Source organism: Apteryx rowi, unplaced genomic scaffold (genome assembly GCF_003343035.1).
Source record: "Apteryx rowi isolate R43461 unplaced genomic scaffold, aptRow1 scaffold_379, whole genome shotgun sequence".
In the NCBI taxonomy this organism is placed as follows: domain Eukaryota; kingdom Metazoa; phylum Chordata; class Aves; order Apterygiformes; family Apterygidae; genus Apteryx; species Apteryx rowi.
In genome coordinates, this window is record NW_020450296.1 from 748,806 (window position 1) to 763,755 (window position 14,950).

The window sequence follows — 14,950 nt, forward strand, 5'->3', positions numbered from 1 at the left end:
CCAGCAGTTACAAGGCTGAAAAATGTACAGTTAGGGGGACTGTGAGGTAGGGGGGAGAAGACCAATGTTCTCACATCAGTGGAGAAGCAGAGGAGAGGAACCGGAGATCCTGGCTCCCTCGGGTGTCTGAACTGGTTGCGTAGTGCTTTCCCCTGACTTGTAAAAAATAAAACCATGCCTTATGCTAGAATTTTAAACCTTTATTTTATTCAGAAAATGGGGAATGGGGATGCCCGCATTTCAAGGGGACTGCTTCCAGGTTTGTGTGGTTCTTGGTCATGACACATTCACAGTGGTGGGAGAGGCAGAGCTGCCTGGGCTAGTGGCGAGGGGCCTGCACAACTAGGGCATCGTGGCATGCCACTGCAATGCCCCCAATGAGGTTCAGGAACTCCTGGAAGTCCAGCTGCCCATCACTGTTCAAATCAAGTTTCTTCATCATTCTGTCCAGGACAGCTGGGTCCTTCTGATTCTGCAAAAGATCAGGGAGTCTGCTATCAACATCTGCTTAGAGGCAACGGTGCCCCTTGCCGTTATCTGCCAAGGTATGAACCCTGCAGCTACTGAATTTTAGTCACCATTGGAGAGGGGTTGGCAGAGGGAGACAGGATTCAATCGGGGTAGTTCTTGTTCAGGATGTACTTTGGCTGCTGGCAAAAGTGAGTTCTTCCCCCCTCTCACCCCACGCTGCTGTGAGAACAAGGGCTTTAACTGCTGTCCTAGGGGATGGAGTGCATCATGGGGGAGACTCCTGGAAGGATCTGGCCTGGGTTTTGCTCACCTTTGTGAAGGAAGCCAGCTCACTGTTCATGAAGGCAAGGAACTCTCTCTTGGAGAGCTTGCAGTTGTCCCCTTCGCGCCCTGCGTACCGCTGGAAGACAGCCAGCAGGGACTCGATGCAGCGTTCGGTCTCTGTGGGTGACACCTTTGACTGAAGGAGCAAGAGCAAGTTTAGGCCAGCCCTTGAAGAGAGCTCTTTGCTTGCAGAAAAAAGCAATGTTACTTGTAGAGGAAGGTTGGGGTGAGGGGGACCTTGTGCAATTGCTCCCCTAGAGGAGTCTCCTTCTGTGCCCAACCTGTCCAGCTGCATTTTTCTTTAGTATTAGTTTTTCTAGTGCCCTGCACAGCAATGTGGTGAGGAAGTACCCAGGGGAGGGAYGAGGTTTGAGTCATGCTGCTTTGGGATTCCTGGGATCTCTAGCATGGAAAATCCCCTGGGGAAGCGTCAGCTCCTTTAGGAGGAGTTGCCTGGAACGGGAAGAGCTCATGCAGCGAGAATGGCTGCTCCCTCGCCCTGGAAGAGCAGCTAGTTTTTCAGTGATTTCCAACAGGACTTGGCTGTGGCTGCTTTTCTGGAAAGATAAGCATTTCCCCCTTTCCCTCCCCCTGCCCTTTCTGGACAGAGGAGAARCTCTGAGTCAGGCGACAAAAATGCGAGCAGCGCTGGCTCCCCAGACTGCTCGCGTCTGGGAACTGCAGTACTGTGAGGGCCGAGGGGACGGGGGACCAGGGGGTGAAACGCTGACCTGGCCGGGAGGGAGCTGGGCTGGCTCACGGGCCGCTGCACTGGGGACACCCAGGGGAAAGGGAGGGGGACAAGAGGGTCCCCCTCGCCTTGAGCTATAAGCCCTGAGCTGTGCTCCAGCCTTTGGGAAAGGGCAGCGCAGGGGAGAACTGGGAGGAATCCACTCTTCCATCCGTAACCTTGGCATCCTGGGGACTCCCTGGCCACATCCTGCCCCGCCTGAGGCTGAATTTAGCCTTTTTTGGTTGATATGAGAGAAGCCAAGTTGCTTCCGCCCTGGGCCCCACTTCCTCGGCGCTTGGCTTCCCCTGCACCCCCTGCCCCGGGGTCTGGTGGAGGGGGAGACGCAGCCCCGAGTCCAGGGATGGGCATCAGAAACACGAGCAAGAAATAGGGAATGAAAAAAGGAAAGAGGAGGGAAGGCGGTGGGGGGACTGCAGGGGCTCAAATGCCACCTCCTGTCCCCCCCCCAGCTGCAGGGACCATGTGCCCTCCCTCTCCACAGCACTGCACCCTCTTCCCGCTCCCAGGCCCCCTCCTAGGGAGTAATCGTAACTCAGCCCTTGGCACCGTCTCCTCTTTCTGGTGCCAGAGCGAGTCTCGCTTTCAGCTGAGTGCAGAGTTCCCGGGCTGTTTGCTAGAAACGCTCCCCTGCAGCCTCCTTCCAGCCGTKACGGAGCGGCGTCTCCCTCCCCTTCCCGGGGACCCGGCTCACTCACCATGGCTGGGGCGCGAGGAGGGGGCTCAGTCCTCAACGGGGGCCGCGGCGCGGTATGGAGTGGACAGGAGCTGGGGCGGTTATGAGCCTCGCCCCGGCTGCCACCGCCCTTCCTGGCGGAGCCAGCGTCGAGCCCTGACTCAGCCCCCTCCGCTGCGTTGGGAAATTGCTGGCTCTAACGGCAGATCTGGACATGCCTGTGGTTCCCACCTCGGCTCAGGAATGTGCGGGGCCCCTCCTCCGGGCTCTCTCATCCTCTTCCCTCTGTGTTTCATTCTTTACAGTTATTTGCACTTTCATTTTTCTCCTTCATGTCTTTCGACCTTCATTTTTCTTCCAACCTGTTTTTTCTCCTCGGTTCTTTGTCACTCGTCCCTTTGTGGCTCCCTTCCCTTCTCGCCCAGCCTGAGGGCCACCAGGGCTGCCTTGCCGCTTCCCGGAAGCGTTTTCGCTTGCTACGGCGAGGTTTAGCCCCCCAGCTTTGCTGGAGAGGAGCCCCTGGGCCAGCAAGAGCAGACAAGGCACAGGGGAGCGGGTGGCTTTGCCCTGCAGAAGGCAGGTGGGACCTGAGGACAAGGACTGTATAGCTGGTGCTGCTGGAAGGGAGCAAAGGACTTGCCGGGGAAGTCAGACCCTGGGGCTCCCCAGGTACATCAGCACCTGGGGCCTGTCTGTATACTTGCTCGTCTCCACCTGGTCCCACCTGGTGAGCTCTGCTGATAGTGCATTTTAAGCTTATACTATTGCAGAAGGGGCAGCTGCCTGTGCTGTTGGGCTCTCGGGGGCAGAAGGCGACCCCGCTGGGGATGGGGTGCCCGTCTGAGCTCCCCACCGCGGCCGGCCACCCTTGTGCCTGACGCTGCTCAGCTGCAGTGAGAGTCTGCGCTGGCCGTGGAGAGCTTAAAACGGGGAGTCATGGAGGTGGAGGAGAGACACCCAGAAGGTAAGGGACGTGCCCATATGCAGCATGTAGGCGGGACGACTGGGGCTATCGGACTTGCGCTGCTGTGAACTCGGCCCAGTAGAGGGGAGCAGGGCCRGCTGCGTGAGCAGCCCCAGGGCCGTGCCCTTGTCCCCCAGCCGCTCCCCATCCTGCAGCCAGCGGGCGCTGGGGAAGTTGCTCAGGCATGTCAGTTTATCTGTGTTTACTTAGCTGCCGCATGGTTACGGCACTCTTTTTCTCCATTCCTTTGGGATTAGTACCAACACACCCCAAAGCCTGCAGRTCCTGAGGGCCAGATTTTCCCACGACTCCCAGCCCCAAATGGTGCCAGATTTCCCCCAAAACTTCAGGTGGAGCCTGGAGCGGAGCGGCCAGGGGTAGCGCAGGCTGCTGTGACGGTGTGTGGGGAGTGGGGATGCCCTCTGGGCTCAGGGACATCTAGGGATGGGGCTAGCTAGGAAATATTGCTGGAGACTGACTCATCGTATAGCAGGAGAAAAGGAAATCATATGAAGCACCAAATCCGGGGGAGAATCCTACCCTCCAATCTATTTTCCTTTCTTGCCCCAATTTCCTTCCCCAAACTATCTATTTTCCATGTCTTGAGCAAAAAGCGTCCCCCCAATCCAAACCCTCCCAAACCTGAAACATTTCAGTGCAAGTGAATCAAAGGGATTTTTCAAATGAGGGAGCTGGGAGCAGGAAACCTACTGCTCTTCTACCTGGACTTTACACTTCCTTCTGCGCTTTTGCAAACTCTTCCTTGTGCTCCCTTAAAACCAAAATAAGAACTGTTCAGATGGGCCAGCATTGTTTCTCCTTTTAAAAGAGCAAATCGCAGAGGGGCCCTGGCCCAGCCCAGTCCTAGCTGCAGCGTGGGGTTTGGGGAGGTTGCTGTTTCCTGCTGTTGCTGTGTGTGTTTGCAGTTGAGGGTTTGGCCATGTTTGCAGACAGACCATCTGTGCTGCCATATGTCTGTCACTAAGAGGTGCGACAGTCACATGCAGGAAGGGAGCATCTCGGAGAGTGTCATCCCATGCATCCGCCTGTCCCAGATTGGGACAGACCCTTTTGAGTCCCTCTGGCACCGGCTGTGTCTGAAACAGAGGAAAGTGGCTGTGCAGCGAGCCTGTGGCAGGGTGAGTGAGGAGCCCCGTGTGCTTCCTCCTGAAGCCACGTCAGGCTCTGATGGGCCTGAGACGCCCTTGCTCCTCCCAGCTGGTGCCGTTATCAGCCAGCGGGCTCTGACTTGTGCAACTCCGACTTGTACAGYTCTGGTTGCGTTTCAGACTGAGTCACAGATGGTGCCAGGGTTGTTCTCGCTTCTCCCTCCGACTTCTTGCACAGTCACAGCCCCATCTGCTGCTGAGGGAACTGKTTCCCTCTCGCTCAAGGGAAAGAAAAATGAGTAAAAGCTGGTTTTCCTCAGGGAGAGCCATAGACATCTTCTCCAGTCTTATGCATGATGTCTGGGAAACAGTGCATTTTCCATGCCATGCTGCTGCCTCTCTCCTGTCCGAGGACCTGTGAGTGGTCCCAGATATGGGGCAGCCCAGGGGAAAAGACAGGCAGATGCGTGTGGCCAGGAAAATGGGCATCTAGATAGCTCCTTAGCCGGCAGCAGATTTGCACTGCAGGCTTTCCCTGTCGTGCCTGTGTCTGTAGTGAAAGCCAGAGAGCAAGGGCACATCCTCGCCTGGCGGGGGCTGTATGACCCACCGGGGGTCTTGGATTATAACGTGTGCAGGCTGCTATGGGGACACCTGAAATAATGCAGAGCAGTGGTGAGGWCCAAAGTTTTAGAGGTATGTGGGCTCCTAGATGTGCAGCTGGGTATCTGGAGGGATTTTCAGCAGATTTTTCATCCCTGTCTGAATTAAGTGCCTAGGATTAGGACGGATAAGCAGTCTGAACTGGGACACCCTCCCACCAGGCTGAGGCCTTTGAAGAAATTAGATGCAAGGTTGAAGGATGGCAGCAGTCAGTGCAGTCATCAGCTATTTATTGTGATTTTTCATGCAATACATCAGTGTGAAGAAGAAACAATCCCCCTCCGCGCCCAGCCCGCCAGCACCGTTACCCTGTCGTAACCACAGCATAACTCAACTACTTCAAAGCCTCCTTGACACTGGGGCTGGGATTCTGCTCAGCTGCTAGGAAAGCAAAAATGTGTAACCAAAAGCACTGAGTCTGCATTTAAAGGTGTCTTTTCCCAGCCTCAAGGATTTTCAGGCCCCAGAATGAGTATGATTGAGGTCCTGGGATTTTTTTTGTATTGGACAGCAGAAGCTAACAAGCAGGAGAGTCTGCCACAGGGCTAGGGATGTGTGAGTGCAGCGTGAGATACAGAACAGTGATGCCACAGGGTAGCAGAGATGATAGGGATAAAAAGGACAGAGATACCCAAGGAGTCCAATTACGGTAGAAAAGTGACTAAATACCGCACTAAGGTGGATAGAGATAATGCAGAAAAGCAGAAGCTGTAGATCCTGGGATAATTCTCTGCCTACACTAAAACTAGAGAGCAGAAGCAATCCTCAAAGAGATTTGGGGAAGGCCCACCAACTACCCAGCAGAGACCAGATCTCCTTAAGATGCCTTGGCCTCATCCACACCGGGACAACTTGGTGCCTCCTGTGAGCCTGGAGGGCTGTGGGGGCCCTGGCTCTGCTTGGTGCAAAGACGTGGTTCCTCTTCCCCTTGGGCCTGGGGCTCGCTTGCTTGGCGGTAGCTCCCCTTGCTGTTTTCCTCCTGTCGCAGGTGGCTGCTCCTCTCTGCATTCTGCTGACGGCGGCTAGCTTCCTCCCTCGAGGGTGGCTGCGGACAGGTCTCTTCTGCAGCTCGCTGGCCCAACTTGGACGCTGGTGCCTGGCGCCCTCCACTTTCCCGCGGCTGCGGTTCTGGAGCTTGGCCCTGGGCCCCCTGGTCCTGGTTGCGTTCGGATGCCTGGGATGGAGGTAGGCGGCTCTTGGCCTCCCTCTCCTTGCGCTCGCTCCCCCACTGACTTGCTTCCCCCTGGGGCGATTCGCCCTCCTGCGGCCGAGGTCGGCTTCCCTCATCCCCTGGCGCTCGGGGCTCGCCTGCTGGGCCGCAGCTGGATTCGGGCTCCTGTGGGTCCTGCTCCCTGGAGGCTTTTGATCCATTTCGCTGCAGCTCCATTTTGGAGTCAGGAGTCCTTGGGCAGTGGTTGTTCCTCCCGTCCTCTCTGGGTTCAGCCTTGCATGGCTGATGAGGTTCACCCTTAATGCTGTCTGATGGGGGCTCCTGACACACCCCTTCCTTCCCTTCTATTTCAGCCCTCTCCTGCTGACAGGGGCTTTTTGTATTCTGCGGCTCACGCTCGTGTGGCTCATTGAGGTCCCCTTTTCTTTCCTGGGGGCTGGAAGCAGACAGCTGCTGGCTACTGCTCCTGCCCACATGCGGTTCCAACACACGTGTGCCTTTGCGCTGCGGGGGTTCAAGCTCCTGAGTTTCCCCTGCTTTTCTCTTGTCTTCCCTGGATTCTGGCTCCTGGCAGCTGCTCCCTTCACATGGGACTGCTGGAGGCTGGGGTGACACATAGCATTTCCTCACGTAAACTGGTTGCCCAAGGTCATGGGGCTGGTGGCAGACAATCTCATAGGTGGCTGCTTCAGCATCGTTTAGCTTCTGGATCACGTGGATCAAGTATGCCACGGTGTGAGGCTCGCAAGCCTGAGGGAGGACCTTCACATCTGGCCGTACATCTGGCTCATCAGGGAGATAACGGATACTCGTGTCTGCGACAGACTCCAGCTCTCCTGGCAGGATAAGGTCCTTCATATCCAACTCCACTGTTCGGTACAGACTCCTCTCAACCCTTCTTCCTTCACTTTCGCATGATGGGTACCTATTAGGTTCATGCACTAGGGTTTCTTGCTCACGTAACAGTGTGTGATTCCTTTTGTCTCGGTGCTCTGTGGGCTCACAGGGGTTCCTCTCACGTGCCTCATGCTGCAACCCATCAGAATGATGGTGGGGGACAATATCACTCTCTTGTTCTGGTTCACTTATGYGATGGATGGTCCTCTCATAGACTTCCCTCTGGGTGCTCACGGCTCCTCGCTCTTCTCTCTCCCGTGCCTGGCGTCTGCTGGTCTCAGAAACCTCAGCTTGCAGCTCATGAGAGCGAATGTTCCTCCTCTGCCCCACTGGCTCCTCCAGCTCTCGTCCCTGGTGAATCCTCCTCTTGTCCTCCACTACTTCGAGGTCGCGAGAATGGTCTCTCCTTGCTCTGTCCCCACGTGGCTCAGGTTCATGGGAGATACGGCGAACCCTCGGGTCTGCTTCTGCTGCCTCTTCTACGGTCCGGCGGGTCCGCTCGTACGTGCTGACGGGGCCTCGCTCTTCTCTCTCCCGTGCCTGGCGTCTGCTGGCCTCAGAGACCTCAGCTTGCAGCTCGTGAGAGTGAATGTTCCTCCTCTTCCCCACTGGCTCCTCCAGCTCTCGTCCCTGGTGAATCCTCCTCTCGTCCTCCACTACTTCGAGGTCGCGAGAATGGTCTCTCCTTGCTCTGTCCCCACGTGGCTCAGGTTCGTGGGAGACACGGCGAACCCTCAGGTCTGCTTCTGCTGCCTCTTCTATGGTCCGGCGGGTCCGCTCGTACGTGCTGACAGGGCCTCGCTCTTCTCTCTCCCGTGCCTGGCGTCTGCTGGCCTCGGAGACCTCAGCTTGCAGCTCGCGAGAGCGAATGTTCCTCCTCTCCCCCGCTGGCTCCTCCAGCTCTCGTCCCTGGCGAATCCTCCTCTCGTCCTCCACTACTTCAAGGTCACGAGAATGGTCTCTCCTTGCTCTGTCCCCACGTGGCTCAGGTTCATGGGAGACACGGCGAACCCTCAGGTCTGCTTCTGCTGCCTCTTCTATGGTCCGGCGGGTCCGCTCGTATGTGCTGACGGGGCCTCGCTCTTCTCTCTCCCGTGCCTGGCGTCTGCTGGCCTCAGAGACCTCAGCTTGCAGCTCGCGAGAGCGAATGTTCCTCCTCTCCCCCGCTGGCTCCTCCAGGTCTCGTCCCTGGCGAATCCTCCTCTCATCCTCCACTTCTTCAGAGTCCTGGGAACGGTCTCTCCTTGCTCTGTCCCCACGTGGCTCCAGTTCCCTCCGTGCATCATCTCTTTCTTCACACTGCTGAGCTTGATAGCTGTTTCTCTCTCTGTCCGGATGTTCAACCTTATGTTCCCTGTACCTCGTTTGTTCATATACACGTCTTTCTGGCTCATGTGTTTCATAGCACCTGCGGTCCAAAACTGTTGGTTCCTGGAGGTATGACTCATACAGGCTTCTCACATCTTTTTCTTGCACATATGGCTTATGACTGCTTTTCCTGTCTTCCAGGGTTTGAAACTCACGTTCCTGACTAACATCCCTTGCTTCTGCTTGTTCTTCCTGATCCCTTTTCCTATGGCTAGTTCCCCTATTTTGAACTTGTTCAGACTCAGATTGCTGATACCCGCTGTGCTTGTAGTCTGATGGTTCCCAGTCACATAACATGCCATTCTCTCTTGTATTTCCTCGGGCTTCTGGCTCACGTACCTGAAGGCTTCTCTCCTTTTGCACTGTGTGACGCTCCCATTGCTGTTGGTTGCTTCTCACGGTTACTTGTCTTTCTGGTTCACTTATCTGACAGCGTCTCCTCTCATTCTCTACTCGTTCAGACTCAAATGACTGATAACGGCTACGTTCGTACACTGGAGGCCCTGTTTCACGTGATGGACCACAGATCCTTTTGTCTCCATTTTGTGCTGGCTCAGATGATTTGCGGTTGTGCATCTCATATTGCAGGCATTCAGTGTCTTGGGACTGATAGCTGCTATGTTGGTATCTGTGAGGATCTGGTCCACATGACAGGTTTTGACTCCTTAGATCTGCTTGTTCTTCTTTCTTGTGTTTTTGATGACTTCTCCTCCCCAAATCCAGGCATTCCAGCTCATGTGGCTGGCGGCTGCTACGTTCAAATGTTTTTTGTTCCAGCTCACAGAGGTGATAGCGGCTTCTCTCATTTGTGAGTAATTCATGCTTACGTGGCTGATTGTGACTTTCTCTATCTGCTTCTTGTTCTGGCTCCTGTGGCCAATGGCTGCTCCTTCCATATTGCACTGCCTCTTGGTCTTGTGGATGATGGTTTTTTTGATCATACATTTGTGGTGCTGGCTCACGTGGCTCACGACTACTCCACCGGTTTGGCAGTGGTTGAGGTTTACATGGCTGGTTGTGACTCTTCACAGCTGCCAGTCGTTCTGGCTGAGGCCCCTCTTGATTTTGTCTCTCATCTGCTTGCGGTTCAGGCTGACGTGCCTGCAAGCTGCTGCGTTTGTTGAGTTGTGCTTCTGATTCATATGGCACGCAGTGGGTCCTCACATCTCCTTTTTGCTCTGGCTGACGTGTCTGGTGGCTGCCTCTCTCGTACACCAGTGGTTTGGGCTTTCTTGACTCACTACGGCTCTGTACGTCGTCTTGTCTGTCCAGCTCAGGTGGCTGGCAAATGTTACGTTGGTCGCATGGCTCTTGGCTTCGTTCTTCATATACTTGAAAGGTTGGCTCCTCGGATTTGCTGTTTCTTTTGGCATCATCTCTGCTTTGTGTGTTACATTGCTGGTGATGACTCCCCGTTTCCTCTAGGGTTTCAAGCTTGTGAACCCTGGTGTCTCGTTGTGGCTCAGGTTCACAGGGTGGATGGCGATTACTCTCACAGATTTGTGGTTCCTCTTCCTGGAGCTGACGATGGCGCCCTCTGTTATTAATTTCAGGCTCTCGGAGTGACTTCCCATGGGTTATTAGCTTTGTTCTTTGCAGAAGACACGGTCCCTTCTGCAGATACCAGTAGCAAGCCTTAGCCACTCTGAATGCCAAAAGTAGGAACTCATTAAAATCTATTTTCCCATCACCATCCCATTCAAGAAACTGCAGAACCTTGTCAATCGTTTGAGGATCATGTGGGTTCTGCAGGGAAAACAAACACAGGAAAACAAAAACAGGGTTTTAGCCCTCCTGCTCCTTTCCAGAGAAATACAAACACAGGAGTAACTAATATTTTCTCCTTCCATCTCTTGCAGCTTCAGTTTTATAGCTCAGCAACACCGCCATGTCTTTCTCCTCCACTTTTCTGGTGGTTCCCTGGCTACGGCTAAGCAGCTAGTTTTCTTCTTTTTGACAGATGCTGTGTCCTTCCACTGGATGCATTTCCTTTGGAAGAAGACCATACCTTCCCACAGTTTCTTCCCCAATTTTTGCCAATTTGTTCATAGCAGAATTAGTTGAAACAGTTGTCGAAGCAGTCAGTGCAAAGGCATGCATCTGCTGCTACCCCTTGGTAAGAGCCTCCCCATCCCACTGCCATCTGGTCGTGAAAATCATCCCCTCTCCCGGAGGAGATATCTGCAATCACTACTCTCCAGTCAGCCTCCATAAGGGCTTTGAGGGCTCCCTCATAATAGCACTCACCGCTATGACATCTGCAAACTCCTTCAGGATAAACTCTTTCATCTCCCTTCTGCTGAGGATGGAGCCATCTCCATCTTCCTTTGCGTGTTTGTAAAAGACGCTAATGATGGTGGAAATGCTGTCTAAGAAGTGAGACATCTTCCTGCAGATTCAAGCAAGCCTGCAAGAAAAGTAGGAGATCAGAGTAAGACAGGATACACTTATTTGTGTCTCAGCATGAACGGAGGGGGAAGAATTGCTGGGCTCAAGTTGGCTGTGTGCATTGACAGGATGCTATGTGCTGTATGTCTGCTCCCGTGCCATGGTGACCTCTGTTTCGCCAGAGCCCTGGGAAGAAATTCAAATGCTTAGGGGTTTTAGTGGGATGGGGAGTGTCCTCCAACTTGTCTGCTGATGTAGTCAAATGAYGTTTGATAGAGGGTGGCAGGAGGTGTGCATTTATGGATCCTAGGGAGGGGACTGAGAAATGATGACTCAAGAGATACCCCAAAAACCTGTCCCCGTGGTGCTGTACCAAGTATTTATGTTTCCAGGATGCACGTTGCTGTCTCTGCCTGCCACTGAGAATATACCAGCTTCTCTGGAGCAGGTTAGAGGATGTCTAATGAAGTGGTGGCATGCCCTTAGACAAGATCTAGCTGGCTAAGAGACAGGTAGAGAGGTTGTAGATCATTAAACAAGCCCTGTGGCCAATCTTCCTATGACCAGGAGTATTGTAAATCAACTGATGAATCTTTTATTACAGCATCAGTTCATTGGCAAATAGATTTTGGCCGGAGGAGAACTGCCAGATCACCTTGGTCAGAGCTACTTACTTAATTTTACTGCGATCTGCTCAGCAGAAAGTAGCGCTCCTGTTTGAGCTTTATGTCTGGAAACCTTGAAAGCCACCCGCCTTCCTCCTCTCAGGATCCCAAAGCCTGTTATCGGGGTGCATCAGTGCTGGGATCCCATCTTGCACATGGGGAAGCTGTGCTGTCTGTCTGCCTCGCTGCCTGTGTAACGTGTACACACACATGCACTTCCACACACCCCTCTGTATACAAAATTCTGTTTCTTGGTATTTCCACAGTCTGTTCATTGCGGCTGTGAGCTGAATCCAGACCAAAGTAAGGCACAAAACCTGACTCTCTCTCTCTTTCTCTCAGAGGACCACTGCTTCTACACATAGACACAGTGATAATAGCATGTAGATGTCCAAATCTCACAAAATAACACTTTACTGGATATAAACATAAAAGACCCCCAGAAAACAGTGCCGCAGGAATGACATTGTCACCCAAGATGAATCCTATGTCAAGAACATGTTCTTTCCAAGCAAAATGAGCATTTCAAGAAGAACGACTTACCCAAATCACCAGCGGGATCAAATGGGATTCCAGTGAAGCCGTGCGGAGTGAGCGGAGGACCTGAGTGCTTTTATAGGGTCCTTGACGGAGCTAAAGAAAGGAGACACCCTTTGTGGACGTTGTCCTGATTCATCTTTGGCCAAGCCCAGCTGCACCTTCGTGTCCTCAAACGGGTTATTTAACTTATCATCCCCTTACCTATCATTTTAACCCAGAAATAGCAGTTACCATGTGGCAATTCAAGCACTGGCTGGTTCCACCTAATCCGGATTGTAAAGTTATTTTACAGGTTGATTGTATTTAAGATTAAAAAAAAAAAGCTCGAATAGGTATAAAACATATAGATGTGCTTGTGGGGTGGCGTATTTTTATATATGTGCATATATATCTGTGTCTGTATAGGTATATGTTTATATGTGTATATGTATAATGTACACAGGTGCACGCACAAACATACACACACACACACATACACAAACGATACCAGAGTGAAATTCGGATGATGTCGCTAGAAGCGTTGAATTTAGTAGAGCTAATCGTGAGCAGATCCGGGACAGTAAGAAATCTGCATGGCCTGTGAGCTTGGCACTGTAACACCAGGGATTATCTGCGTGCTTTTTTTGTGCAGTTCTTTCGGTGCCCTGGGCCTGAGGTCAATGGACTCTGGATCTGGCTCGTGTTCGCAGCGGAAGAAGGACGAAAGGACCCCTAAGCACTATGGAAATGGTGAAATGGAGGCATATGGCAGTGAGATCCCCAAATTCCCCAGGAGACCATGGTTTGTGTCATGTCCTTGTAGGGTGTGTTGAAAAATGTACTTTATTTTCAGTAATTTCTTGTTAGGGAACCTTTTCATTGTACTATTCAGGTTTCTGTTGAAGAAAAAGAACATTTTAAAATTGTGAGGCTTGAAAAATGAGAATTTTTACAAGAAAATGTCTGTTTAATAAGCAATGACTTTTCATTGAGAAAAATCATGAAAGAACATTCTCAGATTAACTGTCTTCCATGAATGACTTTCATTTTAACTTTGCTTGATCTTTAATTAAAACGAAAAGCCGAAACATCTCTACTGAGAGGCAGAATTATGTTGAATCTTCATCTGGTTGCTCTAGGCAGCTTTTGGTGTAATTACCTCCACAATCCTTTTTTTTATCTTTAACAGTATATTAATTAGAGACCAACTCATTTCTTTATTCATCCCAACTCTCCTGGTACCCAGAGAAAATAAGGAAGACATTAGCCATGCCACCTGGGCCCCTGCTTTTGATTTTGGAGGAAGGCTCGCTGCTTTGAGAAGCGTGACGGAGACATTGCAGAGAGGCTTCAGAGCATGAACTTGTCATGCAGCCTTGGATGAGTCGCTGATCTGGCCCATCTGTAAGTTGAGATAATAGTGGGTGTAGGAGTCTAATTAATTAGTGCTGGTAACACCTTGGGGATACTCGTATAAGTGCGTATAAGGATTGTTACTAACCATACTTCATTTTTAAGCTTTTTTTCAGATTAAATTATACTTGTGCAAATTATACCCCACCTGTGGGATAATGATACCCTTGGGAAACTGTAATTTTATGGTAGATTGGAGTTATTATTAAAATTAGAGTATTACAGTGCAGCTGGAGCCTGTACGCTTCGTGTCCTCTAACAGTCTGTAATCCCACCCGCAGGAGTTACAGCAACGTGGGATGACCAGGCGCTGTTTGGGCCATTGGGCAGGCAGAATTCGGCTGCCGATGCTGGAAAAGGGACGGGGCGTTTCAATCACGCGCACGTTGAAGCACTTCCTCGCTTTTCATATTTTGCTGCCGTTCCCGGAACAAACCAGTAAGTTTCAAAGCACATTCGCTACAGCACCAAACCCCCCAATTCTTCAAGGGTTTAGGCTTCCCAAACACTTTTTTAAAAGAGGGGACACGGGTAGATTTTTAAAAGCTATTAGGCACCAAAATACAGATTTTTTTCAAACTAAGGATCTTAAATCTCTTGCCCCCCTGGGAAAAAAGTTGTGGCTTCTGCCTTAAGGAGATTAAACAACATTTTTGTTCCTCTCTGTCTTGAGGTACCTTCAGCTTCTTTGGAACGGGGAAATATCACACAGGAGAGACATCAAGGAGCTAAAGGTGAGGGAGACGCAAACTGTTCGCCTGTTGGTCTGTAAAACTGAAGGGGAGGGTGGAGGAACTGGGAACGACGCTAGGAGAAGGACGGAGGAGCGGTGCACGAGCCCATGTGCATCGTGCAGGCAGCTCTGCCCACTCCCCGTGTCTGCCCCAAGAGCAACGAGGGGCCCCGATGGGGCACCTCTGCCCTCCTGCTGCTTGCACCCCTCTGCGATTCCCAATTCTGCACCCTTCCCTGGAGCGAGACCGGGAGCAGGGAGGCCGTGTGTCGTCACACCTCAGCCGACGGCACGTTCCCTGCTCCACCACGCAACCCCCTGAGGTCTGATCCTGCCTAATCCCTCCAGCCAAGCCACATCCAAGGGGACCCCACGAGCAAAGAGATGGAGGCAAACTGCTTCCGATTGTTTTGCAATAATCCGTGGCAGCCGCGAACACTGATGGAGCGGCTGGTGGTGGGATTAGTCGTCACTTATATGGGGCAGCTGAGCCTGTAGAGCATCTCGCCGCAGAGGAACCGGGCGCCTCGCAGGGCGCACCCCATACGGGAGACCGGCTCCCTCCCAGCCTCCCAGGGTTCTTACCTAGCTATTTGTTTCAGTTGGGTGATTTTCATTGTGCTATAATGTTCTCGTTAAAATGAACCAAGAAACCCCCCCTAACTTCAAATATGATACTCCTGACGGCAAAAGTAGTGTTATTCAGAATAGAGTATATAATTAACAAAAATGAGCCAGAGGCCAATTTAGGTGAGCACAGGACATTCTTCCTTAGCTCACTTGTGTTCCCACCCGGAGCTGGCAGCACACGGCGCTGGAATAGCTTCAGCCGAGCTCA

The 14,950-nt window shown here is 52.3% G+C and overlaps 3 protein-coding genes across 3 annotated transcripts in view; 1 reads left to right on the forward strand and 2 right to left on the reverse strand.

Annotated features, from left to right (window-relative positions):
- Positions 1 to 185: 185 nt before the first annotated feature.
- On the reverse strand, positions 186 to 2,353 carry S100A11 (S100 calcium binding protein A11). Its single transcript, XM_026073803.1, has 3 exons — positions 2,245 to 2,353; positions 782 to 931; positions 186 to 472 (listed from the first exon to the last, which is right to left on the reverse strand). Exons 1-3 carry the CDS (start codon positions 2,245 to 2,247, stop codon positions 320 to 322), a joined length of 306 nt encoding a protein of 101 aa, XP_025929588.1. The 5' UTR covers positions 2,248 to 2,353; the 3' UTR covers positions 186 to 319.
- LOC112969950 (keratin-associated protein 5-4-like) overlaps positions 458 to 14,950 on the forward strand; it is a 35,699-nt gene continuing 21,206 nt past the window's right edge. The window contains exons 1-5 of the mRNA XM_026073802.1: positions 458 to 545; positions 12,619 to 12,768; positions 13,156 to 13,370; positions 13,661 to 13,817; positions 14,053 to 14,113. The gene's annotated coding sequence lies outside the window, so the exon portion shown is untranslated. The remainder of the gene's footprint in view (positions 546 to 12,618; positions 12,769 to 13,155; positions 13,371 to 13,660; positions 13,818 to 14,052; positions 14,114 to 14,950) is intronic.
- Positions 5,776 to 10,886, reverse strand: TCHH (trichohyalin). Its single transcript, XM_026073864.1, has 3 exons — positions 10,642 to 10,886; positions 9,639 to 10,140; positions 5,776 to 9,515 (listed from the first exon to the last, which is right to left on the reverse strand). Exons 1-3 carry the CDS (start codon positions 10,777 to 10,779, stop codon positions 5,776 to 5,778), a joined length of 4,380 nt encoding a protein of 1,459 aa, XP_025929649.1. The 5' UTR covers positions 10,780 to 10,886.